We start from the raw sequence: 14,171 nt of genomic DNA, 5'->3' as shown, positions 1-14,171 counted from the left end.
CCCTTAAGCATCAAAGTAAATAATGCGCTAATTTCACATTCTCCATGCAGAGGGCAGACAGTATGAATGCTGACCTTTTACATGTTTGCCCTAAATGGTTTCCAGTTCATTAATTACATTTACGGAACATTTATAACCATTAACACAAAAGAGATACGTAAATATTTAAAAATAAAATACTCTCTTTTTTGCATTAGGGATCAGTGGTATAAAGAAGTCTAACTTTGGTATTTAGGAGATTATATCTTTATAATATAGACATAAAATGTAAAAGTAAAATTGAAAATGCATTTTCTAAGAGCACCATGTCTCTGAATAAGCAAAGTTTCACTTTTCTTCCTCAAATAAAAGTCAGTCCAACCTTGAACTGTGCTGAACTTGCACTGCTGGTAAGTCACATAAGCCTGTGGGGACAGACTTGACCCAGTCACAACCTTCCTCACCCTGCCTCTCTTACTTCCTCCATCAGTCCCTCCTTATTTTTCTTTATCTTGTCAACATTGTTGGTATTAGTCTCAATGTCCTCTTCCCTCCATTGTTTGTGTGGTCTATGGTTATGTCCTTTCTATTCTTCATAGGATTAGTACTTTATCTTGTACCAGAGTTTGGAGACAGTCGGAGAAAGGACAGTGACTATAGTAGGGTGATGTAATTGTTAACTAAAGCTAAATAGTAGACCAATTATCCCACTAGCTCCTTGTGTTTTGACTTTACCCATTGTTGTTTTTGTCTCTTTTTTTAAATATAAAATTTAGCCACATTACCCTTTCCACTTTTCTCAGACTGTTATTTGCCCTGCCCTCTAGCCCTATAAATGCTTAGGTTTTTGGGCATTAAAAAGCTATGTATAGGGAAGAAATCCTTTTAAAATGTGTTTTAAAAGAGTTTATGAGGAGATGAGTATTTAAATAGAGAAAGGTTGGGGAGGGACATACAATACAAGTGTGCACACTCACACTCACACAGGCTATGTTCACACTGCAGGCGAAAGCGCATCAAATCCGACTTTTTTGACCCTATGCGACCCATATCCGATCATGGTATGGCAGTGTGAACAGCACAAATCCGATATTTTCAAATCCAATCTGGGTCACTTTTGTATGTGGTACTGAATCCGATACGTACCTGATGTTTTAGAAAGCGACTGCTGTTTGAACGGTCATGTCGCATTAAATCCATTTTTTACGTCACTGACACAAGACAGACGCCAATTATCAGAGCTGGAGAAGCGCCCAATAAGACATTGCGAACGCTTCCTGGCCATCCAGTGTAGATGTTAGTGAAACTGTTGGGAAGACAGCGTTGGAGAAACGTGAACATTTTATTTGTACTGTATAATCTGCAGATTCTGACAGAAATCTGCAACTATCCTTTGAAGCACCGCTCCTCTAAAACAGCAATAAGGATAATTATTAGGCCATATGTAAATAACAAAATAACTTTATAACTTAAAGCAAAATTGGGAAACGTAAAGTCCAAAACAAGTCTTTATATTAACGGCCATCAGTCAAACAATACTGTTTGGTCTGGGTCTAAACAGAGCGTGTTGTGTGTGACGTTTTCTTTTGCATATGCGGGCCGCTTTGAGGGTTTACACTAAAGCGTTTGCTGTCACATTTTATTTGTAGTGTGAACAAGCAAACAAAAAAATCAGATTTGATCAAAAAATCAGACTTGAGCATTGAGACCTGCAGTGTAAATGCAGCCTTAGACTTAACGGGCATTTTGCTGCAAAGTCAAGGAAAATGGATTGATTTGAACACAAGTGATACAGACACAAATAAAAAGGACTTTTCACTCACATATCTTGCGATACTATGTGCAGCAGTATGTGCATCAAAACATGATCTGAGGTCAGATCTCTTGAGATATTTCAGACTTTGCTACTCACTATAGATCTTCACTACAAGTTCCTCTGTGTAGGCACTCTGAATTTTTCAAAGACTGGCAACAGTTTGTGCAAGTTTTACCACTGGGCTGTTTGTACAGCTCATGTTTAATAAACACAGAAACCCAGAGTAGCAACTGTGCAGACAATAACTGTAGCAAGATTGCAAACATGCATACTGAGTAAGTGTTTGTATATTTGTGTGACAGTGTGCACTTTAGGAATGGCTTTGAAGCTGAAATAAATTCATTGTACACTCAGATATATTTGTCAAATAAAGCTGATTTGGATTTTAGAGAATGTCTGATATCAGAAGTCACTCACTTTCTGTTTTTTGACCACTTTCTCCCCTCAGAAATATCAGCTGCAGCCTTTTGAGAATAGTTTCAATGTATAATGTTTAGCAAAAGAATGGAAAATACTACGAATTGAAGAGATCCATTTGTAGTGGTATTAGTGGGGTAGGAGTATTGTTTATATTTTTATAGCAATATTTATTTTGTATGGATCTGTTTGAGGAAAGAGGGTTGTGGCAGTAGAATCTTCCTTACCTCGATGTCTTATAGTGATGTGTCGGTCGCGAACGAAATGGCTCTTAGAGCCGGCTCTTTGACGTGAACGACGCGAGCCGGCTCCTTATCGCAAGCCGTGTTTTTTTTTTTTTTTTTTTTTAAACCTTTCTCTTGCACTTTTTTCCGCTTCACTCACATGCTATGGAATCAGAACGATGCCACCTTGAAACGAAACCGAAAAAAATATTGAAACCGAAAAAAAATATTGTAACTGAAATAAATGTACTGAAAATTCTTGTATTGAAACCAAAAAAAAAAATTGACAGTGAAAAACAATTAATTGAAACTGTAATTATTTTGTTTTCGCTTACAATTTTTTTTTTTTCAGTTTAAATCCATTTTTTTTCGGTTTCAATCCATGTTTCGGTTTCAATCCAGTTTTCAGTTTCAATCTGCTGGCACTGTTTTGGCGTCCGGAGGCACGCTTGAGAGGGCGGGGATTCCGACCCGCATGAATTTGCATACATTATAGAGTCCTTTGCTCGTGCTGACCAAGCTGCCATTTTTCTCTTTTTGCCTCTTTCAATAATGGCTGCATCAAGTTCAAGTGGACCCTCTAAACCGCAGGTAAGTAATCATTTTCCGTCGTCTTTCTTTGCTATTTCACTCGACTGGACATAGGTGTAGTTTTTATTAGCTAAATCTGGTGAAGTTGTGGTAAAATGCCAACATTAGCCTATTCGTTGTAGCAAGCTAGCTGGCAGCTAAAATTTGCTAAATTCAGTGATGCCCCTGTCTCTTTTAGGAGTTAGAGGCCCGTGTTATAACGCCGGCACAAGATATAATCAACAGGTTAGCTCAAAGTCTTCAGTAACCTAATACCACATGTATACCAAATGCTGAGCACTCTCACGAGCACTCAGGTGGACAAGCCCAGACCCCAAAAGATACAGTGCAGGCGGAGATGGCAAGGTTAGAAATTGTATTGAACCATTATACTTTTAATCATTTGGATTAGTAAAAAAAAAAAAAATCCCTGCATGTTGAAAATTATTTCTGCTTCTCACATATAGGTCATTTCCAGGATTTTTTACCAAAAAAAGGGGGAAAAATCGCTTTTCCCCACTCCAAAGTAGCGCGCTGAGGCCTAAATCCAGCAAGCCATTCAGTGTATATATATATATATCTAGTGAATAAAGGCTGCACCAACACTCCTTCTGCTACTGAGGAGCTGCAGCTGAGCCAAGCAGGGCTGGGAAAGAGATCCCTCATCTTGACTGATGATATGAACCATACAATGGTAATGTAGTTAAACTTATATAAGAGAAATGCATTTACATAAAAAAAACATGTTCTATATCAAATCATAATGATAGACATGCAAATGATAGTTGGTTTGGGTCATATATTACCACTGATAAAAATATTTCTTAATTATGTAGTTTTACCAATTGTGTCCCCTTATGTACTGTTTTAGATTAATAAAATGATCACTGAAGAATATCCCAAAATGGATGGAGTGCAAGGATGGTTGTTGCACAAGTCATCAGGTGCATAATTTTCCTCTTTGAAATTATTCTTTTTAGATGCTAGTGAAAGTTGAAAATTGTACAATGTTTTTTCTATCAATCTGTGTATTTAGGTGGTCAAGGTAGGAGGAAACTTGTAGCAATTCCTCCCGATGTAAATGGCTACACAGGAAGACTGATCTGCAACATTTCCAGTGCAGGAAAGACCCTGTTGTATGTTGTTCCGCTGCAGCAGGACCTTGATCTTACTCCTCTTCCATCAGATGCAGCTGAATTTCAAACCATGCCAAAGGCTTCTTGCCAGGTGTGCAAGGAAAGTATGCCTCTGCATATCCTAGCACTCCATGTCAACAATTGTGTGAAGTCTCAGTCAACAGAAGAGGAAGATGAGGTGAATTTATGTTATATTGTGGAATATTGCCTTATTAACAGTCTATAAATATTTGGGATATTTGTGCACGTAATTATAGAAGGCTTTTTTGTGTGTGTGACTATTCTGTTTTTGTTAATGTACAATACATTGTAGTAATTACAATTGTACTTCATAGACTGATGTCCAGCTTCTGCCTGTCATGAATTCACCAAGTTTTTGTAGAGAGCCTCTTGACATGAAGCAGGTGATAATGTTCAATCCACATATTTACAAATCATTGTTTCTTTTATGTTTTAACAATATTTTTTTCTCAAGGACATGAAAGAATGCCCAATCTGTCTTTGCTGCTTTCCAGTGAATGAGATTGCCCAGCATGCAAGCCTGTGTGGTGAAAAGTTCGTTCAAATTTATACATATTAAACACATTTTCCTATGTTTACATCGGATTCCTTTTTAAAATTTTTAAGCCATTACAGTTTTGAGCTCAGTATGTAGTTACAGTAAATACTTACTTGGTCCACATTTTAGTGCTTACAGTATATTTGAAACACACAATGTAATCACCGTACCTATTAAGCTCAGGACCCAATTTAAATGCCAGTAAAATCAGTTAAAAGACATCATAAGTTACATCACATATATTTTTGCTATTGTTCATAATTTTTAGACCTGAGGACACTTCCACTCACATGACAGACGTTTATGTCAGTACTGACTGAGTGCAGTGTGCCAAGCAACAGAACAGATCCTTTGACTGATTTAGTCAGGTATGATTTATATTCTTTGCCCTTTCAGATTATCTGGTTTTGTTTATAATACATTTGCTTTCATTTTAAGAAACGATAACCATTTTATATATTTTTTTCTCAGTGAAGCAGATGTGCTACAGTGGCTTTCAAGTCAGGTGGATACCAGCAAAGACTTTAGGATTTGCATCACTCGCAATGATCTTGTTCAAAGAGGCTTCATTCAGTGGCAACGACAGAAGAAGGCTTCCCCTGTCAACAAACTCCACGTGACTTTTATCGGAGAAGCAGGAATTGATACTGGTGCATTAAGCAAAGAATTTTTGACTGGTATAGCTATGTACATTGTACTTACAGTTCAGATATTGAATATGGCCAAATCAAATTAAGATACAGTATAAGGTTAACCCTTTAAATTATTTTGTCTTTCTGTATCTCTATGTAGAAATGATACATGGTATTGAGACTCGACTGAAGGCAGTGGCAAGAAGGGAAAGAGTCCTGTCTACTCTAGCAGTGATTTAGAAAATAGTTTCTACAGGTTTGTCTGTTTTTATACATTTCCGAGGATTATGTAGCATATGAAGCATGTTAAATATTTCTTTGTATCTTGCAGAACTGCAGGAGAAGTGTTTTCAGTGAGCCTTGCACAGGGAGGTCCACCACCATGCTTCCTGAGAAGCTGGTGTTATCAGTTTCTTGCAACATGAAACTTCGATGTTCTTCAGCTGACCAAAGATGATGTGGATGACACTGAATATAGGTCTCTAATCGAAAAGGTGAGCTGTGTTTGTACAGACTAGTGAAAAAATGCTGATTGTTTGTGTGTGTATACAGTGTTGGGGAGTAACGTAAGACATGTACCGGCGTTGCGTATTTAAAATACAAAATATGAGTAACTGTATTCCGTTACAGTTACCGTTTAAAAAGGTGGTATTTAGAATACAGTTACTTTGTTGAAATATATGAGTTACACAGCGGCAGCGTTACGGTTGCTATGGTTACAGGGTGACGCGTGCTCTCTCTGCGACTGTGTGTTTCCTGGGTGAGAGAGAGCCTTTTTGTTGTTGTTGTTGTGCTAAGCTAATAGGCAGAGTGTTACAGTCATAGCCCTAAAGAATGTAGCCTCATGGGCAGTATAGTCCGTGCTGCAGGGAGAATGGACTGCCATACTCGTTATGTGTCTGTGAGCGTGAGGAGGGAGAAAAAAGGAGAGTGGAAAAGTACGAGTTGTCATCAAGCAGAAACGGGAGCTGGAAGCATGTAAATATAAAAATAACCACTGCAACCAAAAAGAGTGCCTAACGAGCCCAGTTGTAAGTAAGCTATTAAGACACGACTGTACGCTGTGTTCGTGTTTTCCTCCGAAACAATAAGTTCCTTTGCAGCAGCCTTTCAACGCCTCTCTCTGTCTCTCACTAGCAAATTTGACCCAGACAACAAAGTAAAGCTACTTTTTGGCTACGAGCCCGACACGAACCTGACATATTAGCCAGAGGTCCCTTTACTATGGTTCGGAGCCGCGGACCTTCAGTAAGAGTAATAAATCACATTTATGTAGTTGTAAACAGCATGATAATATATTAAGTAATCCAAAGTATTCAGAATACGTTACTCTCATTCAGTAACGTAACGGAATACGTTAAAAAATACAGTTTGGGGCCTGTAATCTGTAGTGGAATACATTTTAAAAGTAACCTTCCCAATACTGTGTGTATAGTTACATAATTTCAAAAACTTGAAATCATTTATTGTTTTGTTTTTGTATGTTTTCAGGTGGAAGTGGCAGACAACCTGACAGACCTCACTGAAGACATTGTGAGCTGTGGTTACACAGGACTTGTGAAGTTGGACAAACGGGACAGTATAATAAGGTAGTATATTTTAATAGACAATATACAAACCAGAAACATTTGAAAGTAATATTTTGTAAGTTAAAACCCTGGTTTAGACCACCATACCCCATCAGTTTCACTAATGACTCTGTTTGCTTTTCTAAATAGATCAATTGTTGTGCATGCTACGGTGCGTCTGACTCCAATGCTACAGCAAATCAGAAATGGCATGAAGATCTACAACCTTCTGGAGGTGATTGGAAGGCACGAAAGTCTCTGTTCAAACCTGTTTGTTCCCAGAGATGAGAATGATGATACAGCGGTAAATATGTCTTTATTTATTTCAGTTGTTTAGTTTTTACAACAGATTCTAAAAATACATGTGATGTAGTAATAGCCCTGTGAGGACTTTTTTGTTTCAGCCTTTATTTAGGTTGCTCAGATTAATGAGTATTGAAGAATATCTATATTTGTTATTGTTTATTTGAAATCACAACACGTGACACCCCCCCACCCCCCCAAATCTCTTTAGCCGGATGCTGATTACATAATGAGCATCCTTGAGCCTGAGCTGAGTGAGAGGGGAAGTCCAAGGCATGCCAAAGAAAATGCCATCATCAACTTCTTCCAAGACTTCCTGGAGAACCTTGAAAGCTCAGGTTTGTGCCGTCGGCCAGTTACTGGTATTATCATCAAAACAACATTAACACAACAGCTGTTACAAATACAGTGTTGTAACATTTCTTTCAAACGTACTATACTCTGCAAAATTGTCATCACAAACGATAACAGTCTAAAGGAACTGAAATCTCTGTAAAGATTTGTTTATATGTTTTGATGTTTTATACAATCTACCACATATCTAAATGACAAAATTGGTTTTGCATATTAATAAATTTTGTGGTATGACAGTTAAAGATTTAAAGTAAGTCGAATCTGCTTCTTCAGATCAGGATAAAGACAAAAAGAGCTGTGAGTATGGGATCCAAGTCCTACAGGACCAGGACCAGGAAGAATACTGGATTTCCAAACACCAACCACTGAGAATGTCTGTCCCAGCGATTATGCAGTGGTTAACTGGACAAAGACACAAGCCATGCCTTCCTTCAGAAAGGGCAAATTTTAAAATACATGTAAGATTTGAGCATCAATGCAAAGATACGATGCCTGGACACTACATATGTTACCCACTTGTAAGTGTCTGCACAAACACAATCATCTTTCCTGTGGCACACATGAACTCATACACCGAGTTCACAGAAGTTATGACAACAGCTGTCACAATGGGGAGAGATTTCAGCCGTGTGTAGTTGACACTCAAATAGCATGCCATCACAAGTTATGCAGTATTGCACTGTATTTCTACTATTTGTCTAACCCTTTAAACCCATTTCAGTTCTTGGAACACTCTGCATGACGAAATAGAATACAAACAAGTTTTCAGAAGGTTGACTAATATAGCATGTATCAAGGTTGTACATTACCTTAAAGGAAAGCCAAACTGTTCAACAGAGCTCACAAAGAAGCCTAATACAGTTGATGCCTTGTTATTATTTCCAGCACCAAGGTACATTATCTGGAAAATAATTTATGAATAAATGATTTTGTTTTGAAGAAACAAACACAATATCTAACAAACTAAGAACACCTGACAGTTATATACTTTGTTAAAGTAAAATAAAGACAACTCAACACTAATGAATGTAAATTTCTTGTCAAAGGAATGGAAGAAGAATACGCCACTTTCTCTCTATAGAGTAGTTAATTAATTGTGATTGCAATGGAATATTGTTTACCTTTCGCGAATAGCCATCAATCCCAGCAAATATAACTATGCCATATCTAAAAAAAAAAAAAAAAAGCAAAATATGAAACACACACACGTCCAAGTATAACATTTGTCCACAAGTCAGAATTTATCAACTTGTTTGTTTCTTTGCTTACTAAACAGGAATTTTTTTTTACTTTGTAGAAATAGAAATTTACCTGGATCCTCTAACTGTTAACGTAAAATGCCTTATGCTCAAATCAGAAATGAAAATAGTTACAGTGTATCCAGAGTACTGAACATACAAACACGTACTGTACACAAACCTGATGAGTTTGTGGTTTGTATCTACATGGACCAATGAGAAGGGACCTTTTACAGAGTACACTCCTCTTGCAACACAGCCGACAGATGCCATCCTTTCTAGGATTCCTGCAGCATCTACCCTATGCATCGATGCAGACACTTGCTCCCATTTGACACGGTATCCCATGGCCTGCAGTTCCCCCATCATCATTCGATAGCCGATGTGTGGCAGTCTCATTTTAACTGATCTAACAAGGCTGTCCAGCTCATCATCTGTGACACTGCTATATGATGCATGCACTGAAAGTCCATACTCTTGCATCCGACGAAATAATGTCCTTTTGCTGACACCCAGAAGCCGAGCTATACTGGGAATGGAAAATTTCATGTTGATGAGGCTTTGCAAACATTCTTCTGATATACTAAGTTTACGTTGTCCTCTCGCTGTGTATACAACATCAACAAGAGAAGAATGTGGGTGTCTCTCTCCGTCTTGAAAATTTATCAGTCTCAAAAGATTGGATAAGGCATTAAGAATATCTTGTGGTACTGTTAAAATATTACCAAATGACCGTATAAGTCTCAATTCATGACTGATGACATAATGCAAATAGTCCATATCTACAGGTCTGCGTTGTAGAGCTCCATGAAGCTTTGTTAGCAATCTTTCATAGAACTGCCTCCTTATTAATGGTACCTGGAACAGAAATTGATACATTTGCTAATTGTGCACTAATGACATATTAATCTATGCATGCGTACATGAACACAACAGGAAGATAAACAAATTAAATCATTTACATAAACAAGTACGTCCATTTCATAAGACTTTTAATGAATTTTAGTTTAAAATACATTTGTGATTTAAAAATACTTAAAAATGCAAAATATGTGAAAACTTTTTGTCCAGATTGGAGCAGAATATTCATATTTAAAATTAATTTAGTTACAAATGGCTTGGCACAGCACCCTTTTTACACTGACAGACAGGCAACTATTTTGTTTTAAAGAGTACGGCAAGCAAAGATGTATAAAAAAAAACAGGTGACCTGCAACACTGCCATAAAGACATTACTTCCAACCCTACACTTGTCTTACCGTTATGTGCCTGGAATCTGCCATTGCTTAATATGTTATCATCACCACTGGCCATCAGGAGTAAGGCTCTGGCATCCTTGTAGATACTTTTGCAGTTTGAACCTCAAATCCCTGTACTGCAGAATCCATTTCAAAGTTAGTGTTTGTTTTTTCACAAAAGAGACAGGGGCATCACTGAATTTAGCAAATTTTAGCTGCCAGCTAGCTTGCTACAACGAATAGGCTAATGTTGGCATTTTACCACAACTTCACCAGATTTAGCTAATAAAAACTACACCTATGTCCAGTCGAGTGAAATAGCAAAGAAAGATGACGGAAAATGATTACTTACCTGCGGTTTAGAGGGTCCACTTGAACTTGATGCAGCCATTATTGAAAGAGGCAAAAAGAGAAAAATGGCAGCTTGGTCAGCACGAACAAAGGACTCTATAATATATGCAAATTCATGCGGGTCGTAATCCCCGCCCCCTCAAGTGCGCCTCCGGACGCCAAAACAGTGCCAGCAGATTGAAACTGAAAAATGGTTTGAAACCGAAAAATGGATTGAAACCGAAAAATGGATTGAAACCGAAACATGGATTGAAACCGAAAAAAAATGGATTTAAACTGAAAAAAAAAAAAATTGTAAGCGAAAACAAAATAATTACAGTTTCAATTAATTGTTTTTCACTGTCAATTTTTTTTTTTGGTTTCAATACAAGAATTTTCAGTACATTTATTTCAGTTACAATATTTTTTTTCGGTTTCAATATTTTTTTCGGTTTTGTTTCAAGGTTAGAAAGGTACAGTAATCATCCACAACTATATTCAGTTGCAGATGATAAAGGATTCAGAAAGTTTATTCATGCAGGCCCATAGGACAGAGAATGTGCATCTTTTTTTTGTTTTCATATTTTAATTTATATTTAATTGTGTTGTGGTTTGCAGTGTTTTGTGTTGTTTCACTTTAAATTTGTAAAAGGAAAAAGCTGAAAATTTAAATAGTTAAAAGTTGAAATGTGAATAGTTGGTTTTTGTATTATATGATTTATTTATTACATTTTATGTGGAGTGAATAAATAAAAGTATATTTACAGTGGCCCCTAGAGACAAAGCACGTACAAACTTCAAAACACATATGAACTCTGAAGCACGTAAAAACTCCAAAACACGTAAAAACTCAGAAGCACATACAAAACACAACAGAAGTGCTCCAGGATGCTAGGCGCAGTGTTGAGCTTTTGTTGCTTAGTGGCTACACAAGCCAGCAAGTACCAACCACCCGGATTTGGTGTGTGGTAATAACAGGTAAATGAACATTTTTTTTAAATTATTTGAATATATATGAGCGCTTGTGTATAAAAACACAAACAATACACATATGCTTTCAATTGTGTAATTTAAGTGATCTAGGTAGCTCTGTTTTAGAAGTTCAGTTCATGCTAGAAATGTGTTTTGGAGTTTGTACGTGTTTTGTCTCTAGGGGCCACCGCATATGTTTATATATAAACATATATAAATAAAACCACTTTTTTTTTTACATTAGTAATTCCTTTTGTGCATAATTTTATATTATCGTTAATAATAAATTAATGAAAGCAACAAAACAACCTGAAGAGCTGGTTTGGATATGAAAGAGCCGGCTCTTTTTAGTGAGCCGAACCGAAAGAGCCGGTTCTCTAAAAAGAGCCGGAAATCCCATCACTAATGTCTTAGTATTGATCACATCTGCACAGTGAAAAATGCAGTTGTCTGGCACTGAAAATATCCTTACATCAACTCTGACACATGACAATATACCAACATCAACTGGATGTGTGTGCATGTGAGCTTTCTACCAAACATCATCTAGAGACTAAAATCTGTTCTTCTATTCATATGGGGCAAACATTTACCATCCTCTAGGTTTACTATGTATTTGATAAGTAAAGACATTTATTCATTTAATTCAATCCTAGTTTTGATTTGTGTGTGGACACACAAATCAAAATCCACACACACACATGCACATGAACTTGACATCCAAGTCTTAATACACAGGGTTTAATATGACACTATAACTTTTTGGCCATTCTTCCAGAAATGCATTTGTGAGGTCAGACATTGTTAGATGAAAAGGCCTGGCTCACAGTCTCCACTCTAACTGACCCCAATAATGTACTTTTGGGTTGAGGTCAGGACTCTGTGTAGGCCAGTCAAGTTCTTTCACACCAAACTCACCAATCCATTTTGTTATGGACTTTCTGCACTGGTGAGCCAAACTGTTCCCACAAATTTGGGAGCATGAAATTGTACATAATATCTTGGTATGGTGAAGCATTAAGAGTTCCTTTCACTGAAACTAAGGGCTGAGTCCAGCTCCTCAAAATCAGGCAATACCATAATTCCCCTTCAAACAAACTTTACACTTTGCACATTGCAATCAGACAAGTACCGTTCTACTGGCAACCACCAAACACAGACTCATCTATCTGATTGCCAGATAGAGAAGCATGACTTGTCACTGCAGAGAGCATGTCTGAACTGGTCTAGAGTCCAGTGGTGGTGTGCTTTACACCACTGCTTTGCCTTGCACTTGTAAGGTTGGATACAGGTGTTCAGTCATGGAAACCCATTCCATGAAGCTCTCTATGTACTGTTCTTGAGATAATTTGAAGGTCACATGAAGTATGTGGGCATGTTTGAGGTATGTAGAGATTGACTCTGCAGAAAGTTGGCGACTCCTATCTACTATCCTTCACTCAGTGATTTTACGTGGCTTACCACTTTGTGGGTGAGTTGCTGTTGTCCCTAATCACTTCGTCTTTGTTATACGATCACTAACAGGTACAATATTTATAGAATGTTTATATTTCATGACTGGACTTGTTGACAGGTGGCATACTATCACGTTGGAATTCAATGAACTTCTGAGAGCAATCCATTATTTCACAAATGTTTGTAGAATCAGTCTGCATGCCTAGGTTTTGATTTTATGTGGCCATGAAAATGACTGGAATACCTGAATGCAATGATTTGGATGGGTGAGTCTGTGTGCTGAGAGTTAGTGGAGACAACATGGTTGCATTCTAAAATGTCTGTGTGCGTGTGACAAGCATGTGTTTCCTTATCTGCAGGTGTGTTTATCTGGCCATTAATCATTGTAGCACCAAAGCACAGGAGATATGGATGGCTACCTTCTTTAGCCAGTCCTTGCTCCGATAACATTTTAATGTAGTAATCAGTGCAATCCATTTTTTCCAGTCCATGTGACTTACATGGCTGACAACACTCATTGTATTTAGACGTTCCAAACAATCCAGTTAGAAGGATCATATACATAAATACTCAGTCTCTGGTAAATTTTACCTAACTTGTTACCAGTAGTGCTCAAGGTCAAGGAGAGTGGACACACAGCTGAATCCCATTCTCTAGTTTATTTTTTATTTTAATAAAGTGTGAAAGCAACAGTTATCAGTGAAAGTATACTCTCTTTGGCCAAAGTTTAGAACACAGCGAAAACAAGCAACGATTATAAGAGCAGTTACGTATTTGCGCAAAAGTCCACTAAACACACAGAACCGAGCCACAAACCCTCCCAACCCAGACTCTGGATAGTCACATTTTGGGGGATTTGATGAATTTGGACAGATTTCTAGAAATGAGAGCTGCTCCATCCAAAGTGGGATGGATGCCGTCTCTCCTAACAAGACCAAGTTTCTTCCAGAAACTTTCCCAATTATCTATAAAGCCCACATTGTTTTTTGGACACGACTCAGACAGCCAGTAATTTAAAGAGAACATGCGGCTCAAAATGTCACTAATGGTCCAATTGGGAAGGAGACCAGAGAAAACGACAGAGTCCAACTGTCAGGATCTGAAGGCGCCCTGACCGGTCGACCTGCCAGTGTGTATATTTGTGTGCGTGTGTATGTGTGTCTCTCCTATCGCCCTGTCTTCCCTTCCGGCTCCGCTGTCATGTGTTAGGAGGTAACTTAGCAACAGGCTACCTCCGACCCGGAAGTGCTGTCGCCTGGAGCTACCGCACCTGCAATCAATCCACCAGCTGCTGCCAATCAACTACCATCTTCGGCAGGGCTACTTAATGGTGTGGCTGAGCGACAGACAGCGCTGGAGTATTGCACTAAGCCTGGTAGT

General features: G+C 37.9%; 1 protein-coding gene and 1 pseudogene across 2 annotated transcripts; one reads left to right on the top strand and one right to left on the bottom strand.

The window, feature by feature from the left end:
• The first annotated feature begins 3,685 nt into the window (after positions 1-3,685).
• Positions 3,686-9,158, top strand: LOC146383540 (uncharacterized; annotated as a pseudogene). Its single transcript, XR_014800601.1, has 12 exons — positions 3,686-3,700; positions 3,878-3,950; positions 4,043-4,389; positions 4,529-4,546; positions 4,618-4,697; positions 5,173-5,378; positions 5,494-5,589; positions 5,665-5,827; positions 6,825-6,922; positions 7,052-7,205; positions 7,416-7,542; positions 7,832-9,158. The product of XR_014800601.1 is annotated as an uncharacterized LOC146383540 (transcript).
• LOC146383539 (uncharacterized) lies at positions 8,257-9,677 on the bottom strand. The gene is made up of 3 exons (XM_084932457.1): positions 8,978-9,677; positions 8,680-8,725; positions 8,257-8,292 (listed from the first exon to the last, which is right to left on the bottom strand). Exons 1-3 carry the CDS (start codon positions 9,673-9,675, stop codon positions 8,257-8,259), a joined length of 780 nt encoding a protein of 259 aa, XP_084788583.1. The 5' UTR covers positions 9,676-9,677.
• Positions 9,678-14,171: the final 4,494 nt, after the last annotated feature.

The sequence above is a fragment of the Perissodus microlepis genome, chromosome 7, assembly GCF_051167445.1.
Source record: "Perissodus microlepis isolate ML-2025 ecotype Zambia chromosome 7, ASM5116744v1, whole genome shotgun sequence".
NCBI classification, from domain to species: Eukaryota; Metazoa; Chordata; class Actinopteri; order Cichliformes; family Cichlidae; genus Perissodus; species Perissodus microlepis.
Note: the sequence above shows the minus strand (reverse complement) of the source record. Positions and strands in the feature narration are given on the sequence as shown.

Excerpts from the sequence above, each read along its gene's own strand:
- LOC146383539 (XM_084932457.1), bottom strand. The coding sequence starts at position 9,675 with ATGTATCAATTTCTGTTCCAGGTACCATTAATAAGGAGGCAGTTCTAT. Across the intron at positions 8,726-8,977 it reads ACAAACCACAAACTCATCAG|ATATGGCATAGTTATATTTG; the intron begins GTTTGTGTACAG and ends TTTTTTTTTTAG. Across the intron at positions 8,293-8,679 it reads TTGATGGCTATTCGCGAAAG|AGTGTTCCAAGAACTGAAAT; the intron begins GTAAACAATATT and ends TTCGTCATGCAG.